We start from the raw sequence: 20,800 nt of genomic DNA, 5'->3' as shown, positions 1-20,800 counted from the left end.
TTAGCAAGACCTAAAGACTTTTTCTCCCAGTAGTTTGTCCTTGAGCCAATTCTAGCATCATCAACAGCCACTGGCAAAGGCTCTACAGGTGGCTCATGGCTCATCCATTGCATGAAGGGCTGCTCCTCTTAATTCAAACCTCATCCTCTCATCATTCATTCTGGCGTTCCTGAGTTCTTCCACTTGGTTCTGCCAAAATTATTCTGGCACCTGAATCCACTTAATGGTCTTTGAATAACCAGTCAGTAATTATTAGATAATAACTGGATAATTTAAAAAAAAGTTATCTCCCAGCATCCTGGAGAAGCACGACCATAGTGTTATGCTCTACCTTTTATAACCTTGTGATACCTTGGTGTCAGCTCTGTTCTGAAATTGCACTGTGGGTGTGTCTGTGGAAAGGAGTATGAAAATGGAAATCAGTACAGGTAGCAAAATTTATTTCCTTGCAAATAAATATTTCAGATGAGCTAGTTATAGGCTGGGAATTTTTTTCTAAATGCTGATTTTCCCAATTATGTTAAGCTTGTGTTTCTTTAGAGACACAGAAACACTTTTAGCTCTGATTGCTGTTATATGCCATGTCTGAAGTCTTGTTTCTCCAGCAGTCAGTGTCCAGCATGGCCCCTGCATTTCCCACTTCAGGGAATGCATTATGATACTGATGTCCAGCAGGTAAGTGTTTCACTGGAGTGTATTTACCAACCATTCCTTAAAGGCAAGATCTATTTCTTTCTGGGGTTTTCAGATGCTACATCTCATCCCATGGCTGTTGCCTATAAACTTCTCAGAGGCCAATAAAATATGTTTCTAGTGCTAGCAATTGTTAATTCAGATCAACAGAAATTCTGAATGTGCATGAAACACTTCTTCAGCCCCAGGATCTCACACTGTTCAGTCCAAACTGTTCCTGCTTGGAAGTAAATGATGGGTGCCAGGCAGAGACACCCCAAGCAGGAGTGTGGCAAGGACAGATGGCAGGCTCAGCTCTGCCTGGGACAAGATCATTGGAAGGGCTTGAGAAAAACAGATGTTGATGTTGCACTCATGTTTGGGTTGAGTGACAGCCCATGAGGACTCCAGTGGCAGCCTGTGACATCCCTTCAGTGAGGGGCTCCTCTGGTTTTTGACTGACCCTCTGCCAGATCAGCTGTCTGTGCTCCATCTCTGCTGGAAGGGTGGCTGCTGTCACCCCAAGCCTGGAGGAAATATCGTGGAGAGGGAGAAATGCAGGGCTTGGGGAACACTAGTGATAAGGCAGAAGCAAAGACACCCCAACAGCTGGGTACCATTGGCTTCCAACAGGATGGAAGTTACATTTTATTTAGACACTTAACAGAAAGCAGGTAATTAGCACTAAAGTCATAACCCAGCAGCAATTTAACATGGATCATACTTGATGTAACACTTACTGTCAGAAAAACTCTGTGTACATAAGCCCAAGAGATACTACGCATGGAGTAAGCATGAAATATTGCTCCCCAGGTGGTGGTCCCAGGAAACCCTCCAAATTCTGTCACTAAGTGATTTTTATTATTCAGTTCCCATTCTTCCTTTGCCTGCAAACAATTTGGTCTGGATGTAAACCCTCAGGACGTGCTGTGATGGAACAGAAGCTCAGGGCTATGCAGAGGCCATGCCAAACTCTGCTCCAGGGGTGGCAGGACTTGGGGCTGCCTCTCACCAGAGTGAAGGGTGCACAGGCCACACAGCCCCACTGGGCAGGACTCTTCAGTGTCCCTTGTGGGGCACACAGCTGTGCCCAGGATATGCACTCATCCTCCACACTGGTTTTTGCTCATTTTCCCCAAGCTTGAGTAAAAACCTGTCAGTCCTGAGCAGGAGCAAGCCTCCACACTCAGCTCCTCTACAGGCTGAACTCTGCTGTGAAAGGCAGATGGACTTTAGGCCCTTCTGGGGAAGCAGGGTTGAAAATCAGAAGATCTATAGCAGTTTGTTTTCTCTTTTAAATTGTACATGAAACAAACAACAATTACAGTGATATCCTTGGGGTTAATATGAGGTTAGTATCAAGGCTGTATTACCTTTTCCATCTTCCTTACCAACTTTCAATCTGTAGTTGATTTACTTTAGTTGGCAAAACACAGGCATGGCCCAGAGATGCTTTTGGGACTGCAGAGGGGATCAGGTAGGGATAGTGGGGCTCGGTATATTCTCTTCACTTTTAAAACATTTTCTCAATTCCAGAGCTGGAAATATGTATTCTTTAAAAGCACTGATCTTGTAGTGCAGAATCCATCTTCTGCAGCAAATCTCCTTACCAGGAAACTGTGAAATATGTCACACCTCAGACTACTTACAGGACAATCAATCTTTGAACTTTTAGACCACCTTCTGTTGCCTCTAATATTAAGGCTCAGCCGAAGCTTATCACGTGCAAACTAATTCCCATTTGGATGTGTGGATGGTGTCCTGTACATTAACTTCCCAAATGCTTTCTGTGTCAGTCCTAGCTAATACCAGCCTTGCCCTTCCTGGATCATCCTTTCCCTTTGCTGGCACAAATGTATGACAGAATAGAGCAGCCACCAGAACATGGTTAAAACAAAGCTTGAAAGAAAGGAAAAAAAAAAAGGTTTGTTTTAACATGGATCAGTTCTTCAATCCTGTGCTTCACATTGTCAGGAGTGAGTGAAAAAAAATACAAATGGACAGTGAAGAGCAAATGATGCATAAAAGGACAACCTAAACTATAAATGCATGGACATGATCAGCCTCAGTCATTTGGCTTTAGACAATATAAAAGTTTTCTTTAAGCCTTCAAGTATTTTGTATATTTAAATTACTGGTTCTCCTCTCTGAAACAATCTCCAAAAATGGAGAATGACAACAGTGGCAGAAGAAAATGGGACCAGTACTCTGAGTATGGAGTGAGCAGCTCCCATCTGAGTGCCCAGCCTCATTCCTCCTGGCTCCTGAGCTGCCCAGGAGACCCTGGAGGGCCAAACCCTCATTTTATTTTCTTGATTTCTTGCAGCCTGTGGAGACTCAAGTGGGACTCTGCTCAAATAGTGAGAGTTTAGAGGCTATGCCAGGTGATCCTAGGAGATGTGTCCTGGCTCAAACACACTGCTTGGACTGGAGAAGGCTCATTCCACTCTGAATTCCTGCCTTCAAGAGAGCTCCTCACAGGGATGAATTCTGACCTGCAGCTCACAGGGACAGAAGAAGAAAGCTCCAGCAATACCACCCAGCCCTTCACTCCCAACAGTGCCCCTGGTGCATCATCCGCTGCCCGGATTCTTGTGGCACAGGTGTCAAGGGCGGTGGCTCTGGGCCCACTGCAGGTACATGCTCATCTTTGGTATCTGATTCTGACTGTTGGATTGCAAACAAAAGGGAGTACTGAGCTGTCACCTGCACAGTTCCTGGCCAAGAGGCCCAGGTTACCAATGCCACTGGCACTGAATACAGGGGCTGTTGCTGGCAGCTGCTCCTTGTGGGTGCTGGCACCCAGGGAGATGGGTTTGGCTCTTTCTGAGAGGTGTCAGCACCAGGCTATGAGACACAGCTGTGTGGCAGCACTGAGCAGAGTGTGGGAGGTGATCCTGGGAGATGTGGCCCCTGGCCCCCTCCCAAGTGTGGGGTGCTGACACCCAAAGCAGGGGTGTGTGAGCAGCCCACAAACAAACTGACCTTCACTCTTGCACAGAGGCCCCAGGCTGCTCCCAGCCTTCTGAGCAGGGCTATGCCTCAGACCAGCTGGAAAAATGACTGCAATGAGAATCTTCTGGAGCTGCAGAGCCCTACAGCTCCAAAAGCAACATAAATTTGCCAAAGGTCCCAATCACTCTCAAAGTGTAAAGAAACAGGATAGAGATAAAGGCAGGGGAAAGATAGAAATGTACTGCATGGCTGCTATTTTGGGATATGAATTTACCTTTTAATTAAAAGCAAAGTCCTGAAGCTTAGGGAGAATCAGAACTTAGTTCTGGATCCTATCTCCTTACTGCTCCTTTTATTTACAGAGTAAGTGCAGAAAGCTGTTGTTATTTTAGACATGAATATTTTTTGTTTGAATGTTACTGCCTACCAGAGGCTTTGATTTTTTTTAATGTTGGCTAATTTTGTGGTTTGAGTAGGAAGCTTCAACTTCACACCAGTTCTACACAGGCCCTTCTGCTATCCAGCAGTCTGGGCAAGATAAACCTGTAACCAAGACATTCCTCCCTTAACCTCTATGGCTTTATCATGATTTTATTATTGCTCACCTTACTGTGGACTTTGAAAAGATATGGGGAGTATTTGAAGTAGTTTAAAACTATTTAATCTTTTAAATATCTGGGATGCAGGTAAGTGTCCCTATATATCCACCCAGCCCCCAATTTTGCTTTTGCTTTCTAACTGCTGAATGAATTAGGGAGGGCAGGGCCAGGCGAGCTGCCTGCAGTGATCTCTGAGGGGATCCAGCTTCCTCCCACCCCTCAAAATGCACTCACCACCTGTGCTCCCACACCAGATACTTCCCAAATCCTCAGTCCCTGCCCACAACATCTGTGCTGTTTGTCCTGCACCACCCTATTGCTCACAGGAGAGGGGACCCCCACGGGCACCACCCCATCTTGCCCACACTTATGGTGGAAGGGAACACCCAGGCAGCATCAAGGCAGGAAAAGTCTCTGAAAAGCAGCAGAATTAGCAATGTCTTGCATGCCAAAGCAAGTCCTAAGGCAGGCAAAGCAGCAGCCAGGAAAGGCAGAGGCCCTCTCCCAACATCCCACCTTGTCCATCCCTCCACCTCAGCACAAGGTGGGAGGCAGTGGGCAGCTCCAGCACCCTCATCCTGCTCCATGGCTCATCCATCAGGAGCAAGGAGGAGGATTAGTGCTTGCTATCAACGTGGGCATCTGCCTGCCTGCCAGGCTTGCTCTTTAAAACAGGCTGTCAAGCACAGATAGCTGTTGAATCAATATGTGCCTGGGAGCTGCTGATGCCACTTCTGCCAGCACGGGATGGGCTGAGGCACTGCACAGCAGGAGGGATTCAGGCTCTGAGGGAGAGGATGCTGACTCCTCAGTACCCATACCAGATGACTGTGAGAAAGCAGTCAAACAGGAAGACTTCAGTGAGGGTGTCTCTGTGTTGCTGCTGCCAGTCCCCCCTCCCAGTGCCAAACAGGAATGTTTGCCAAGCACAGAGGAGACTGGATAAACCATGGCTGGTCAGTTCTTTGAATGAGATGTAAAAGCAGGGGCCTCCACTGCCAGCCTCGGCAGATCCTGAGCAGATGATGGAAACCAGTTGATATCCAGATCACTGTCTCCTCCTCCTCTGGGCAGCTTCCCGTGCCCATCCCCAGTTGCAGATTGCTGTGGACAATAGCTGTGACCGTTCACCACGGCTGCCTGCCCGTGCTGGCGTGGAGGGCCCTGCGCTCGATGGTGCCGCTGCAGAGGGGACACACACGGAGCTACTTGGAGCTGGTGTACTTGGTGACAGCCTTGGTGCCCTCGGACACGGCGTGCTTGGCCAGCTCGCCGGGCAGCAGCAGGCGCACGGCCGTCTGGATCTCGCGCGAGGTGATGGTGGAGCGCTTGTTGTAGTGCGCCAGGCGCGAGGCCTCGCCGGCAATGCGCTCAAAGATGTCGTTCACGAAGGAGTTCATGATGCCCATGGCCTTGGAGGAGATGCCCGTGTCAGGGTGCACCTGCTTCAGCACCTTGTACACGTAGATGGAGTAGCTCTCCTTCCTGCTTTTGTGGCGCTTCTTGTCGCCCTTCTTCTGCGTCTTTGTCACGGCCTTCTTGGAGCCCTTTTTGGGGGCTGAGGTTGACTTCGCTGGCTCTGGCATCCTGAGAGACCTTTTGCAGTGTCTTGGAGATGCTTGGAGAGAAAATAAAAAAATTCTAATTATTTTTTGACCTTCTACAGAATAATTGAACTGCAAGATGAGAGAGTCTGAGTTGGAGGCACGTAACAGCTCAGAATCTGAGACAAACACCCCATGACCTTGCAAGAGCATTTCTGAACTGCCAGCATTTCTGAACTGCCAGCAAGAATTTCTCTGGGTTGTGTATGGCTTTTTGTTGTTTTTGTTTAAATACCTACAACACTGGCCTTGTCAACATCTCTGAACACAAGCCGAATTGGCATCTGCTCAGTAAATATGAGATGGAGCCTGAACATCTTTCTGAGAACCTGCAGTTCCAAAGAAAGCACTAACTGCAGCATGGATTAAATCAAATCTTGCTGGAATGGGCCCAAGACTGTTGCAAGGTATCACTGCAGGCACATGAGACTGGTCAAAATTATTTTATGTGGTTTACAATCTCCAATAAACCCTTTTTATTTGCATGAAGATAGAATTTTACTTTGAGGGTGCTTGCATTTTTGTGGCTATTGTTTGACACTATGTTTCCCAGTGAAATATAAAAATAATACACTTTTAAGATAGCTAGCTGAGCTACAGGAATGTATCAATATTCACATTTGCTATCAAAAATACCAGAGAGTAGAAAAGCCTAGAGGAGGTGGCAGGAATCACCTGGCTGAGAAACAGAAATGTGGACAGGAATCAAAAAGCAAAGTGCTTTCAGGGTACATATTGATGGAAAAAATTATTTCCTGTTATTTGATGCTTTTTGCTTTCAAGAGAGCAAGCCTTTGCTGGCCAAGATACCTGATCCTCCCTCTGAGTTTTTCTTCATTAGGTCACAATGTGCAGAGCCATGACCTGCAGCTGACTGCTCTCATCCAAAGTGCAGTAACAAAAACCCAGTATGTAAACCCATGAAAAAACTGTGTGCCTCCCCTACACTACAAATTTACATGGGCTTTACTTCATGGGCCAAGGGGAATAATAACTGTGTTGCAACCTGGTAAATGGTTTTGTGTTTCTGAGAACACTTCAAATGTTCCCTTGAAAGACAAGGCTGCTCCAGGTTTTGCTGGAGGATGAGCTTACAGCATCACCCCAGGGCTTGGGTTTTATTGCTCTGCATCTCCTTTGAAGATGGCCTAGGAATTACAGTCTGCTGGCCAAGAGAGACTGGTAGAGAAAAAAGAGCTTCAGGGCTGCTGGCACATGGGAAATGGATAGAAGTAAACAGAAGAGAGAAAGCTGGGATGTAACATATGGTCTGCACACTCTGAGTATCAGAGAAGGACCTAAACAGTGCCTGTGCCAAGGCAATGGCTGCATGCTCAGCCCTGCCTCTCCTCCTTGGGAGAGAGTGAGTGGATGTCTGATTTCTCCATCTGCATCACAGCCAGATGCAGCAGCACTGCTGCAAACAAGCCCAGACCAAGTTCCCAGCTGCTCTCTGTGGGAGGAGACACCTTTGATCCTGAGGCTGGATTGATGTGCCCACCCACACCTCCGTGGGCACCAGCTCCTGCTTCCAAATCCCCTCCACGGCTCCAAACCAGCCTGTGTGGGGCTGCCTCCCACCTGCAGCGAGCACCAGGGCTGGGCTCTGCTCTGGCAGCCCCTGTCCAGGGCCAGCATGGGCACTGCAGGCAGGGCTGTGCCCAGCTGGGCTATTCCCAGGCAGGGCTGTGCCCAGCTGGGCTATTCCCAGGCAGGGCTGTGCCCAGCTGCAAGGGCAGCCTGGGATGCTGTGGAGTGGGGAAGAGAGATCTCCACCACAGCCCTCCCAAACACTCTCCTGTCTGGAAGCCAAAGTCAGCAGTGTCCTTAGAAATGGGTATCTGCTCCAGAAGAGCAGTTCCTTCTCCAAAGATGTGATTTTCATGTGACAAGTTTCTGACTCTGCCACCTCATGTCCTTAATTTTTTCTGGCATTCTTCCCAGGGGTGGCATTTGGAATGGCAAGTGCTGGACTGCCGCAAAAGTTCTGGACACCTTTCAGAACTGACACCTGCCCACTTAAACACAACATTTTCTTCCTCTGGTGAAATCACAAGTTTTCTTCCTTTTCTTATCTGTTTGGGAAACAGTCTTGGGAAAAGAAATCCCCTGTTTGTAGACTTGAAAATATGCCTTTTCAATGGAAAATGATTTTTCTACAGGAAGAAATAACTGTGCACTTGCTTCTTTTTCTTTTGAGCTCATTTCCTGACTGAAAAACACCACAACTGAAAAATGCAAATAGATATTTCTTAAGCATTTTGAAAAGTATGTCCTTCTAAAATAAGTATTAATTCTTAAGTGCACTTCTACTGCAGCTTTAAAAGAATGAATAGAGAACCCAACAGGCACCACAGTGATTTCACAGGGCTCCAGAACTGGTCACATCTACAGGACATCTCCATCCATTTGATCAGCCAACACCCTTGGGTAGCACAGCCCAGATCTCACTCCCCTCCCATGCATGGCTGCAACGGGGGAAGCAATGATGCTGAAGTTCAGAGATCAGCACAAAAGCTTGTGCTTCCCTCCATCCATTTCTTTGCAGCTGACTGTTTAACAGGTAAATATCACCTTCTTTGAAAACAGGTTGTGTTCTTTGTGGTTTATTTGGGCAGTGCCTAGCAGGCAGAGCCTGAGTGCATTTGCCAGGTGCTAAATAAATAATGTCAGTAATGGTCAACAGTATCACCAATCCTTCTGTCAACAGTGCAGTGCAACCCACAGCAGGTGCTGCTCTGGTATAAGTACAGAACTAGTGGGATTATTCCCAAAGTGTCCTTGTGGAAAGTTTGTTGAGGAAAACAAAAAGTACCTTCAAAAGAACGGTTTCTTTTTATAAAAATAGTTGCATATCTTTGTTTCCTTAAGGGAAAGAAAATAAAAGAGGGAGAGAGTTGGAGAGAGAACCTGGAGAACCTGAAGAGGTTAATAATTATTGGTTTTTATTTTGGAAGTGTTGTCAGCATGACTGACTTCTCTACTCTGAGATAGACCAAGCATTGGGTGCAGGTTGCTCAGAGAGGTTGTAGGATCTTCATCTTTGGAGATACTCAAAATTGAACTGGACACAGCTCTGGGAAACCCACAGTGGCTGGCCCTGCTCTGAGCATGGACTGGACTAGATGTCTGCCAGAGGCACCTCCAACCTCATCCATTCTGTGACACTTGGAGACTGAAACTGGGTAGAACTTTATGAACACTTTATGAGCTGTGTTCCCTTGACTGACCTCTCCCATGGGATACTGCAGCCTGAGATTCCCACATGGACTCCTAAGAAGAGATGGTGTTCACCTCCAGGTCCAGGCCACTGAGGTCCCTGGGATGCAGGGTATGGCCATGCATGAGGAGGCATTTTCAAGCAGCACATTTGGAAAGTTTCAGGTCTTTGAGAAAAATCTCTGGGAACATTTTTTTCTTTATGGCTTTGTATGCTCTGACTTAAATCCGTTATCAGTGCTGGCAGTTTTTTCCTTCCTCAGAAAACCAACAACAAAACCAAGCACAGTAATTTTTCCAGCCAGTTCCAAGCAGCAGCCTGAGTGCTGCCACAAACCAGAGCAGTGCCAGTGACAGATACATCTTCCTTTGTGCTGACACTCCTTTCTTCAGCATCATTAAAGGGAAAGTGAACGGAAAAACATATTCAAAGATACAAATCACCACAGTCTTTCAGATCTGAAATGGGAGAGGAGCCCTGCTGAGAAATCCCACATGGAATCTGATGCTGTCTCCTCTCCCCAGGCTTGATATATCAATGGAGAGACAAGCAGGGAAGATTTTTGTTCATTTTTGGCCTTGCTGCTGAGTCTGCAGGAGCAGTGCCAAGCTGCTGCCAGCAGTTTGCATGGGCTGTAAGCTGCCCTTTTGGACCTCTCCTCATGCAGGGCTGGAAACAGCACTTGGATTTTTTAAATTTTTTTTTCTTTTTAAAAGCTGTCCTTGCTATGATGAGTTCTGGGGCATTCACTGTATATCCTCATGCCCTTTTTGTAATTTCCTATTCAACCATAAAAGTTACATTTCTAGAATCTGCATTTTGTTCTTAGGAGGTTTTGGTGACAAATTAAATATTTGTAGGAAAAATTCAAGCTCTCATCATTTGGACATCTGAAATTCTGATATTTGTTAATCTTCTGATGTTCTACTTTAATCCTTCCTAGAACCAACGGATACCTGCTGATCTGTTGCTGATCTGCTGATTCTGCCCCGTAAATAAGAATGTTCTGTCCATTCTGTCCAATTATTGCCCCTTTCCTCATTTTCTCCTACTGTATAAAAGAAAGAATACCTGGCTTTATTCCTGCATGCCAAGAAATACCAAATGAAATTTGCTGCTGCTTTTTGTTTCATTTTCTTCGAAACACAAAGGGTAAAAAATTAGGGAATGTTTCCACCAAAAGGAAAAGGCTTTCTAATGGATTCACCTGCTCTGAAATGCTTGTGAGATCTGGTAAATATAGCTTACAAATTACAATGTGTCAGCAAATGACTGTTATTGGAAAAGAGAATTTCTGCAAACTGCAAATCCTCTTCCTTTTTATTATGCATGGCCATCTACTATTATACAAGAACTTGTTCATCTGTCAGGTGTCATTATATAGTCATAGTTGGGAAAACAAACAATATTTGTGATTATCTGGTAGCAAGCTCTGCCTCAGGTATAAAGCAGATGCATGATGAGTCATTGTGAGACATTGGTGATGTTGCCTCGTGCAAAAACTGATAGTTGTATTTCGGTCTGAAGAGAATTTTTCCCTTGGTATGTTGTCTAGCATGTGATGATGAGGTAATATTTGCTTTGAAGTAAGGAGGAGGAGAAATTCCTAGAATAAGGTAAACTAATCTGAAATGCCTGATTTCTTCCAACGGTGGAGGGGTACAGAAAACAGTTTTGAGACCCCAGGTTTCCTCCCAAGTAATCCAGTAACAGCACTAAGGCCCCATCCTCAGTTCCACACGCTCTGCTGCACTTTGTATCTCTGTTCCTGTGAGGTTTTCATTTAATGGCTACCTTTCAAAATTGGATGTACACATGCAGTCTTCTAGTGAACAGAGGGCTGTGACTACAGGTTAAAATTGAAGATGACCTCTACTCACTGACAAAGAAAGAAATGCTACAAACTCAGTGCCTGACACAGACCCATGATGCTCACGTAGATTTGCAGATTTCTTTAGAACAAATACAAGCAGAACAGAGCACTGAGCTCTTTGACTGATTCTTATCTTGCTTGTGCTAACCCATTGCTTGGGAGCTCTCTACAGTTCTCTACTGTTTAATCACCAGTAACAGCTGTAATTTCTTGTGCTCCTTCTGCCCAAGTTGCAAGTAATTCTCAAGGCTGTACAGGTTTCAATCAGAGATTTTGTATTATTACCTACAAAATAAGGAGCAGGGCCCTACATCAGAGCTCTCTGCAGAGAAGATACATTGAAATTTTAAAGAAAATAAAATCTTACCCCATGAGTGAAGTAGAGCAATAGAGAGACAATGTTGCAAGAAGAATGACTGTCGGGAGACTAAATACTGTAGTCCTTATGCTGATTTAAAGAGTGTCTGAAGTCAGTGGGGATTTAACACAGGTCTGAAAGCACATGTGAAATGTTTAGAGATGTTTAGCCCCAACAGCTGACATTGATTTCCATTGGAATTCAAAAGGCTCATTACTTCACAAAAATCCGACCTCATATTTTATCAAGGTTTTGTTACTGTTAATAAAGGAGTAGTTTAAAAAGCTTTATTATCTGCTCTTTGTAAGAGAACTTATTGTGTACTTGCTTTGGGATAGCCCTGATCCCCATCCTTGAGCAAGTATCCAATAAATACAAAAAGAAAAATTATGTTTTCTACGGATCCATACCTGTTAAATGTGTGTGGGATACACCCAGTTGGTACAGCACCTGCTACAATTACACTCCAGTCAGCTTTCCCACAGAGGGTCAGGGTTTCTGAGAAACCTGTAGGAGTTAGATTTGATGATCCTTGTGGGTCCCTTCAGTGATTCTGTGTTATCACAACCATCCTCAGGAAGCCCAACAGAGAACACAAGCAGGCTCCCTTCCTTCCTGATGTTTTATCAATAACTCAAAACCTCAGACATAAAATGCATCATGAGCTTCCTCCCCAAGTTTTAGGATCATCAGGATTTTCTGCTTCTGCCATGAATCCTCTCCTCAAGCCACAGCCTTCTTTTCCCTTCATATCCCTCTTGAACTCAACTGGACCCACTGGGAGCAGCCTGTCAGCAGCAGCCCCGTGTCCAACTGCAGGGTTTCGCTCCCATCCTCAGACTAACCCAGCAAAACTGCTCTGGAGGCAGAGCCTGCTCACCATGTAAGGACAGCTGATTGTCCCAGCTGACCTGGGACCATCCTGCTGGGCAGAAGGAGCAAGGCATCACAGCAGCTCCACTGCTCACAAGCATCACAAGCTCTACTTTATCTTTTTGGTGGTTTGCAATGTACAGTCTAGTGGAGATGGGTGAGAGAACCAAAATCAGAGATGACTGGGGTCTGTAATACCACTTATTCCATAGCACCCTATGCTATTGAAAATAAAAACTGCAGATTTGAAACAAATTGCTCTGTGCTGTACCAAAAATTAAAATCACTTGCTCTTTATCCACATAATTTCAATTTCTCTGGAAAAGGAGGAGAGCAAAACCTCACTAAGGCTGCTATATCTAAATATCTCCTTCTTCAGTGGAACCATGGTCTCTAAACTAGTAATGACAATAAGCCTAAAGAACTGCTATCACATTTAAGCAAACTATTTTTATGCATTTTATGGAGTAATGGAGAATTATCAAAATTCTAGACTATTTTCATAAGTGCTGAAATAGGCATCCATTAAAAATGTGCTAATTCAGCCATTCAGCCAAAAATAGGAGAGAAGCTACAGCCCAACACCTGCAGGCCGTAGGGAGAGAGTGGGTGGCCGAGGGAGAAGCTTCACCAAGCAATGAGAGCTGCTCTGAGTTAAGGTAGGAGTTATGTGGGAACCAGTGCAGACACATGCAGCACCTCCTCCTCCTGCCCACCCCTCACCCAGGCTTTGGCAGGCTCCTGTAACCCTGTTCCAGCACCATGGATAACTGGGGTAGCAAAAAGAAACAAAAAGCTGGGATTGTACCCCACAATGTGTACTTTGGCCAAACCACACTGACTGAGAACAATAATTTGGACATAAAACCCATGCTGAAGTGGAAAGCTTTGTGCCCATATTAGGCTGAGGACCAGGCCAAGGTCATGAAGGGTTTTATGAGTGATGTGATTGGTACATCACCATGTAGTTATCTACCTGTGTACTTATCACATATTCTCAATGTCATGGATAAAATAAACCCAGCAAAATCTTTTAACAACCTTCAAGGTATCTATATGGGTCTAAGGCATGTATGCTCAACAGACCTGGACCTCACCACCACCAAGTCTCCCCCTACATGGGGAGAAATGTCAGGCAAGGGCATGATGTGTGCAGCTGTAATCAATCATGACCAACATTCCTTCTAAATGAGTCTCACTTCAATCAGCCCTTCCCAGCTACATTACTCACATTTCAGCAAGTCCTGAAAATGGTTTCAGAAAAAATAGCAGAAAGCATGCAATCAAAAACGTCAGGGATATGTGAAAGCTGTTTTATAATGGTGGTAAAGCCTGGGAACACAGACTGTAAACACAGCAGGTACCAGACAGGTATATCCAAAAGGACTGCATGCCATGTCACAAACTAAAGGACAGCAAGCGACACAGCATCTGATTTCATTTCTACAGGACACTGAAAATACTGTAATGTATGTATTAATAATTAATTCGGCATGGTAAAAGCAATTTTACTGTAAAACAGAGATGTGTGACTATTACTGGAGCCTGCAGGCAAACAAAGATAAATGTCCTTCCCCAGATCATTCAATAACCGGATTGGGAACACGATCCAAGACTACTGACACTTTTTTCTGCTGCTGCCACCAGATCACATTACCACAGGCAGAGAGTCCTCTGAGCATTAGAGGTCATCTTCTGTAGGAAACAGGAAAATGGAGAGTCTGTTAGATGGAAGGAGAGAAGCAGGGCTGGGACAGCCAGGTCTGGCAAAGCTCCCCTGAAGAGACAAGCTGGCTTTTCTCCAGAAACAGACAGGGGCAAGCACTAAAGACACAAGAGTTGTCGAAGGTAGAAGTAAACTCTGAAACAAGAACTGACAAACAGTTCTATAATGTTCATGAATAAATTTACACTGGAGATGAAAGGAAACCTCACTTACATCCTTACTTGGAACCGGGAGGATAAAGGCAAGGGAGGAGCAGAGAAAGACAAAGAAATCCATTCCTTCCATATTTCAAAGACAAAACTTGATATTATAAAAATTCTAGGAAATGGCTCCAGCATAGCAAGTAACTGCTCTACATTAACCAGGCAACATTTTTTATGGTGCTGTGCTACTGAAGAATTGTTATCAGAATGCACAGATGTCCTTCACTTTGTACTTCTCTTTCCTTTATTCTTTTATTTATTGTTCCTTCCTTCTTTTTCTCACATCCATTGCAAGTGTCAGGAGGTTCAAAGCCCCAGCAGGTCTGTGCCACTTGGTCCTGCCTCACATGTGGTATTCATACAGAGACTACCACAGCACTTTGAACAGCCACAGGGCTGGAAAACTGGCAGCTCTCCAGAAACTTTAAAAGAAATGGCTGTCAAGTTAGCCCATGCCCAAATTCCACACTGTACAAATTGCTTGTGAATAGTGTTTTGATTTACCTCTAATTTGTGATAGATCATTATTGCATGAATTTAGTGTGCTAGTCACTGTGCTGATGCAAGCTAAAAACCACCATCTCCCTACCAGAGAAGTCAAGGTAAAACTGAAGATACACCAATATTTACATCAGGCAAGGATGCAAGGAGCAATATGCTGAAGACCTGGTTGCAACCACTGGAGCAGCAGTGAAGAAAATGGGGGCTGCTGGACAAAATGGCAGTGGTCGTGGATGGTCAGTAGCAATTAGAACAATTAAATGTAAAGCTCACTTTTCAAAACTCAGAAAGGCAGCAGGTTTAAAACACCAGTGGAGTGCCATACTAGCTGTACAAGACTGCTATTTTTAACCATCCTTGGCTCCATCCTCCCACATGCACTTTCCTCCTGAGCTTTCCATGCCCTTAGTTTTCCCACTGCTTCAGTCCAACAGCCTCCCAAGCTGTTCCTCCCTCAGATGAAGTGCTCACCCTTTGCTCTCCTCCCTCCCTGCTGGTGCCTCCCCAGCACACTCCCTCCACAGAGCTCATTAGTGCCTCTGCTTCCAGAAGCACATCTTTGCAGGTGACTGCCAAGTCCTTTTCTTGAGTTGTGTCCCAGTTATCAGGCAGCTGCAGTCGATAAGGAGGATCACTGGGGCTGGGCTGAGGACTCCCAGTGCAGGAGAGGAGATAATATGGGGTTAATTCTGGCCTGCAAGAAGGAGGAGGGTGGTACTGGAAGGTCAGGACAGCTGCAGCCTCCATATCTTCAGGGCAGAGCTGCTGCACCTGCAGTGCATTTTAAGACAAACAGAACAAGAATGAAAACATCCTATATTTATATTAGGTGTGGTCAGACAGCTCCTTCCTGACAGAATGTTCTCTGTCTCCTATCCTGTAGAACCCCACTTGTCATGCAGTCAATTTCCAGGTCCTCCAGAGGACTCAAAGAGGACTTCTGCCTTTCTGTTAACCTGCAAGCAGCTTCCCTTCCCTACACTTCCTTCTTTGATATTTACCAATGGTTCACTTCAGTCCTTTCAGTGTTCCCCCTTCCTTCCTGTTCCTTGATTCTACCCGCCTTTGTGACAGAGAAATGAGGAGACTCTTACCAAATGCCTTCCCTGGCCTCTCTTCACACTTGGTTCTATCTCTAAGTGCTGAGCTCCAGAATACCTTCCTTTCTGCCCTTCCCCTATGTCATTCCAAGAATTTCTTCAGAAAATATGTCAAATGCTTTCTGCCCCAGCTTTCTAGCATAACTCATGTCCTCTTTGTAACTCCCAACAACATGGGGTGGTTCTGTTCTCCTACCCTTTCTTCCATTGCCTCCTGTACACATTACCTATTGCATTGCCAGCTTTGTGTTTATTTATTGGTTTTATTTATTGATTTATATATTTATTTATTGTTTTCATTTCAACCTTGCAGTCTTCTCTCAGCAGTATTTTCTGCTTGACAAATATCAGTCTACTTCATATGATCCCTCTCCCTACAAGAGACAGTCACAGAGGTTACACAAACAGGTTATAAGGAGAGATCTGATGTGCCCACAGGCATGTCTGTCTTTCCTGACTCTAATACAGGCACTGCCTCTGACAAATTTTGCCCACTCTCATCCTTGACCATGGTGGCTAAAAGCCCACAGTTTGCCCCTCAGCACACACCACCTGCAGAGATTACCTGGGGGATGGTCCTCTACCTTCAGCTGATGGATTTCAACTCTCCAAGTGACACATCTTGTGTCACAGACACATCCTCTGCAAATGGAAACTCTCTCTTCCACGGCCCTCAGGTAAAAGTTAAAAAATAACACAGAAAACCTTGCTGCATTGGACCACGTAGGCACTTTCACCAAATTCAGGAAAAAACCATCGCCCTATTTTTATAGGAAGTTTTAAGGCTGGTTTGAAAGGTAAAGGATTCCTATTCCAAGAAGGTCGATGAAATAATATGACAAGGGTGGTGATTAAGTCTCACCACAAAGGAAAATGTTGAGCTGCTGTAGGTGGCACATAAAACCCCCCCACTCTCTTTATGAGTCAGGTAAGCTGCCAGAAAGCGGAGGTGGAATCCGTGGGATGGAGCTGTTTTCATTCCAGCCAGTTGGTAGTAAGCTCTTTGAACAACACAGAAAAAAGTAGTTTAAAGAATAAATTATATTTTTAAAAACTAAGACTCTTATCTAAATAGCAAAATCTAACAATTGCCCTTAATCCTCAATGATGATGTTTGTAGTCAGTGACAGTCAAGGGAAAAAATTATTAAACAACTTTTCTCCCACCCTCTGAGGTTAATGTAGCATTTTTGGGTTATGCATCTATTCTTCCATCTCCCACCCAATGCATATGATCCTGCAGTCACAGCTCTCTCCTCTCCCTCTGGCTCCAGAAAAAAGGGAAGCTGACAGGCTGAAATCCCAGTCTCACCCCACACAGAACCCTTTCCAGAGGAAGAGCTTAGCTCTGCTGAGGAGAAAGCATTTCTCCAATTTTTGCATTTGTTAAGCCACTTTTGTGCAGCTATTTCTTCCAACAGCTGCACAATGTTGGCTTAACAAATGCATAAAACAAAACAACTGGGGGGGAAGAAAGAAAAATGTTTTGGGAGGTCTTATTTTGGGTCAGTCCAGCATCCAAGGGATATCTCAAAGATATGGCAGAGTCCCTCACTTAAAATATAAGTCTTTTTATTTACCAAAAACCCCCCTGAAATTGAGAAACGTAAAAAGAATGTCATTAGGTTCTTGAGGTTCTTTCTTCAAGGGGCCTAAAGTCCTCCTCTAATAATGTCAGTGGGAGCACAACATCTGTTTGTTCACAGTGCAGCCTATGCAAGATGCTTTCTCAAGTACACATCTGAATTTAGGAACATTTTCCACATAGTTCTTTAGTCTACCCAACACATATGGTTGAGGATGGGCAGGAGTAGTGTATTTCAGGTGCTAAGAAAGAGATGAAATAGGATCAGACTATCAGCATGAGTAATTTCTTGTTTTCAGCTGGAGTGTGAAAGATGTGGAGTGGAAATATATGTTTACATATATATACATAACATTAAAGTAAAATATATGTAAATATAAGGGAGGAAAAGGACAGTGACCAAAGCAATAGCTTGGAGAAGAAATGTCAAGAGGAAGGTAGAGTTAGGCAGTGGACAGAAGTGAGATGTCAGCAAGGAGAGAGAGAAGGAGAGGCTTTAAAAAGAATGACACAGAGGGGAAAAGAGATGTAAGAGGAAGATATATGAAAGGGAATAAAAATGAGAGAAAAGAAATGAGTGGAGAAAAAAACCAGAGGAGGAAGATAAAGTAATGAGCACAATGTTTGGTGAGGTAGAAATACTTAAGTATAAATAAGACACAGGAAAGAGAAACTCATAAGAAGGGCCACATGAAGAAAAAAAGACCTTGCACAGCAGAGATGGGAAATGAGCAGTGGGGAAAAATAAATCACCTGCTAGCACAGCACTTCTGAGAGTCACGGGTGAGAGGTGCTGCTGTCCCAACAAGGGACAGAGGCAAACCCTAGGAAGTGACAGGCTACACCCAAGGAGAACAAAGGACAATGCTGGGAGAAGGTAATGATACCCTTGTCCTAGGTTGCTGCCTTTTGTCTGAAACAGAAATCACAAAGGTCATTGAAATTGCTGCTTAAATCTTACATCTGATACTTGACAAAAACCTCTTTCCCGATACAATCATTCTTCCTTCTCTCTCAACACTGGATTAAATTAATTACTGTACACCCTACAGTTGTACCTCTCTGCTGGGGAAGTAAACCCCAGACACCATTCTGCTTAAAGTAGACCTTTGTCTCTGGCTCCCTTTGCCTATAGAAGCTTCTGTAGAAATCTTTGAGTAGATAAAGGTAAATTTCCTGCAGCTCCAAAATCACCATGCTGGATTTGGCTATCATTAGTAAAATGAGGAAAGAAAGGAGAAGGAAACAGAGGTAAGAACTCAGGAAAAAAAAAGCTTTTTTTTTGTTATTATAATTAGTTAATTTACCCAGTAGAGAGGGAAAGAAATTGCTGCCTGTAAATAAACTGTCACTCCCCTGAACATCAAATAATAGGAACAAGAGGGAGTGTGTGGGAAGTACATTCATATTATCAAATTCTTTCTGATATTAACCTGTTCAATATAATGAAAACATAATCAGGAAAATAACATACTGTAACACAAATACTATGGAGGCTATAGAGAAAAACGCCAGGAAGATCAGTGTTCCCAGGGTAGCTCCAGTCTGAGAAACCAGAGCTTTATTAGTAGTAACAGGAGCAACATATGGAGATGAATGAAACCATGTTTGTAAATGTGATATGCAATTGCACGCTCTCATTTGGCTTTCCTTTTTCACGATCTGACTCAGCCTCCACACTCCCCCACCTTTTGATTCATAAATTCTTGATATCAAAAAATGAAAGAGTTGCACAGCCCGCATGCAAAGGGCACGAGATGACGTGAAATACAAGGATGCTGGTGAGCACAGAACGTGCATCGATCACCACCCTGCAAAGGGACAAATCTGCTGGACACCAGCACCGGAGACAAGGCCACCCTCTCCAGGGGCTCGCTGGAGGACGCCGCGCAGCAAACCCCGGCTCATCGCCATCGCGCTAGAGGCACATGCTGAGGTAGACAAATCATTACAAAATTGTATAATATAATATTGCTTGTGCTGCACAGCAGCCACTCGGTTGGGCAGCCCCTGCATCACCAAACCCGTGAGACTGGAGGTGAGAGAAATGAGAAAAAAAAAAGGGTTTCCTACGGCGTATACTCCCTGCATTTTTTAAGCTATGGAAAAAAGATCAGGGTTAACCACAAGCAACATAAAACACAACAAACAGTGCATGAGCAATGGTTCACAGCCCTACACACTCACTAAATAATTAACAACCTCACAGAGTGTTGACACAGTGGGGGTCTGTACACAGGATAATCCCTTCTTTCCCCGGGGGCCCGGGCTCCCCGGTATGTGTGCGGCGAGGCTGCCGAGGGCCAGCCCGGCCCGTGGGCACCGCTGCCCCACTGCAGTCAGCCAGCGCCGGCTGCGGCCCCAGCCCCGCCACGGCCGTGCCCGGCCCCGGCTTCGCCTTCAGCCCCGGTTAACCGGAGCGCACTGAGCTCCGGCGATACGACTCCCACCACGGCAGCAAAGCACTGGCAAGGCTGCCACCGTTCCGATGCATTCGCCAAGCCCGGGGAACGACAAAGCCTCGACTCTGCGGGGCTCAGGGTCGAGCACAAGGCAGGGCAGGGCAGGGCAGCGCTGGCCGCACACCGCATCGCGGCACGGCGGTGCTGCAGCCCTCACGGCCGGGCAGCGCAGCCCCGCTGCGGACACTGCGGCGTGCGGTGCCCACCGCTGCCGCACCGCAGGCAGCCAGCGCAGGGGAGGGTCTTGCCTGCTGGGCGTCTGGACTCCTCCGCAGGCGAGCTCCAGGCGCCGGCGTGGCGCGGGGCAGGTGTGGGCGGCGGGGCCGGGGGGCTGCTCGCTGCCGCTCCGCGCAGATACAGCGGCCGCCGCGCCGGGTGGGCCGCGGGACCGGGACCCGCCTCCGGTCCCGACCGGGCTGCGACCGGCGGGGCGCCTCGCTGTGCGCCGCCGCCGCCGCTGCGGCCTGGGCCGTGCCGCACCGCCCATAGCCCGCCCGCCGGCTCCGCCCGCCCCCGCCTCTGCGGGCTCCCGCCGCGGGGCCGCCGGGGGCGGGGCGGGCGCGCAGCGCGGCCCCGGCGAGCGGCTCGGGCGCTGCGGCGGCGGCGGCTGCGCGGGGCGCTCGGCACGGCCGCGGCGGCGGACGGGCACCTGCTGCCGCCTCGCCCGCAGCAGCGCCGCGCTCGCTTTGTCCGGGCTGAGCGCTGAGCGGGCGCGCCCGGCCCCGGCCGCGCCCGGCCCCGCTCAACAGAGCGGCGACTCTCGGGGCGTCGCCTGGCTCCGGCGGCCTGGGCACGGCGGGGAGCGTGAATGAGAGTTTGCTCCGATTTCCGAGCAGGGTGAGTGCCTCGCTGTCTCGGAGGCATAATAATAATAATAATAATAATAATAATAATAATAATAATAATAATAATAATAATAATAATAATTTTATTTTTGGGTGTCCATACCTTTACCTACTAGCCCGGCGCCACCTCCCTGGGACAGCGGGGCGCGGTGTCTCTCGCCATCCCCGGACGAGGACCCTTGGATTGCTGTCCTTTGGTCCCTCCGTTCTCTTTTGTTCGGCTCT

The 20,800-nt window shown here is 46.3% G+C and overlaps 2 protein-coding genes across 5 annotated transcripts in view; one reads left to right on the top strand and one right to left on the bottom strand.

Annotated features, from left to right (window-relative positions):
* Nucleotides 1–1,286: 1,286 nt before the first annotated feature.
* LOC134417789 (histone H2B 5-like) lies at nt 1,287–20,705 on the bottom strand. Of its 4 annotated transcripts, XM_063155457.1 has the most exons (3): nt 19,979–20,070; nt 18,022–18,181; nt 1,287–5,844 (listed from the first exon to the last, which is right to left on the bottom strand). In XM_063155457.1, exon 3 carries the CDS (start codon nt 5,810–5,812, stop codon nt 5,432–5,434), a length of 381 nt encoding a protein of 126 aa, XP_063011527.1. In that variant the 5' UTR covers nt 5,813–5,844; nt 18,022–18,181; nt 19,979–20,070; the 3' UTR covers nt 1,287–5,431. The 4 variants fall into 4 exon arrangements, with proteins under 4 accessions (XP_063011527.1, XP_063011526.1, XP_063011524.1 ...); XM_063155456.1 differs by lacking the exons at nt 18,022–18,181; nt 19,979–20,070 and adding an exon at nt 20,685–20,705; XM_063155454.1 differs by lacking the exon at nt 18,022–18,181 and having other exon boundaries at nt 19,979–20,062.
* Nucleotides 20,463–20,800, top strand: part of GRAMD4 (GRAM domain containing 4) — a 75,390-nt gene continuing 75,052 nt past the window's right edge. The window contains exon 1 of the mRNA XM_063155453.1: nt 20,463–20,567. Within this exon, the coding sequence (XP_063011523.1) occupies nt 20,539–20,567 (29 nt within the window). The 5' untranslated portion in view covers nt 20,463–20,538. The remainder of the gene's footprint in view (nt 20,568–20,800) is intronic.

Source organism: Melospiza melodia, chromosome 4, assembly GCF_035770615.1.
Source record: "Melospiza melodia melodia isolate bMelMel2 chromosome 4, bMelMel2.pri, whole genome shotgun sequence".
In the NCBI taxonomy this organism is placed as follows: Eukaryota; Metazoa; Chordata; class Aves; order Passeriformes; family Passerellidae; genus Melospiza; species Melospiza melodia.
This window is presented reverse-complemented; position numbering and strand designations above follow the sequence as displayed.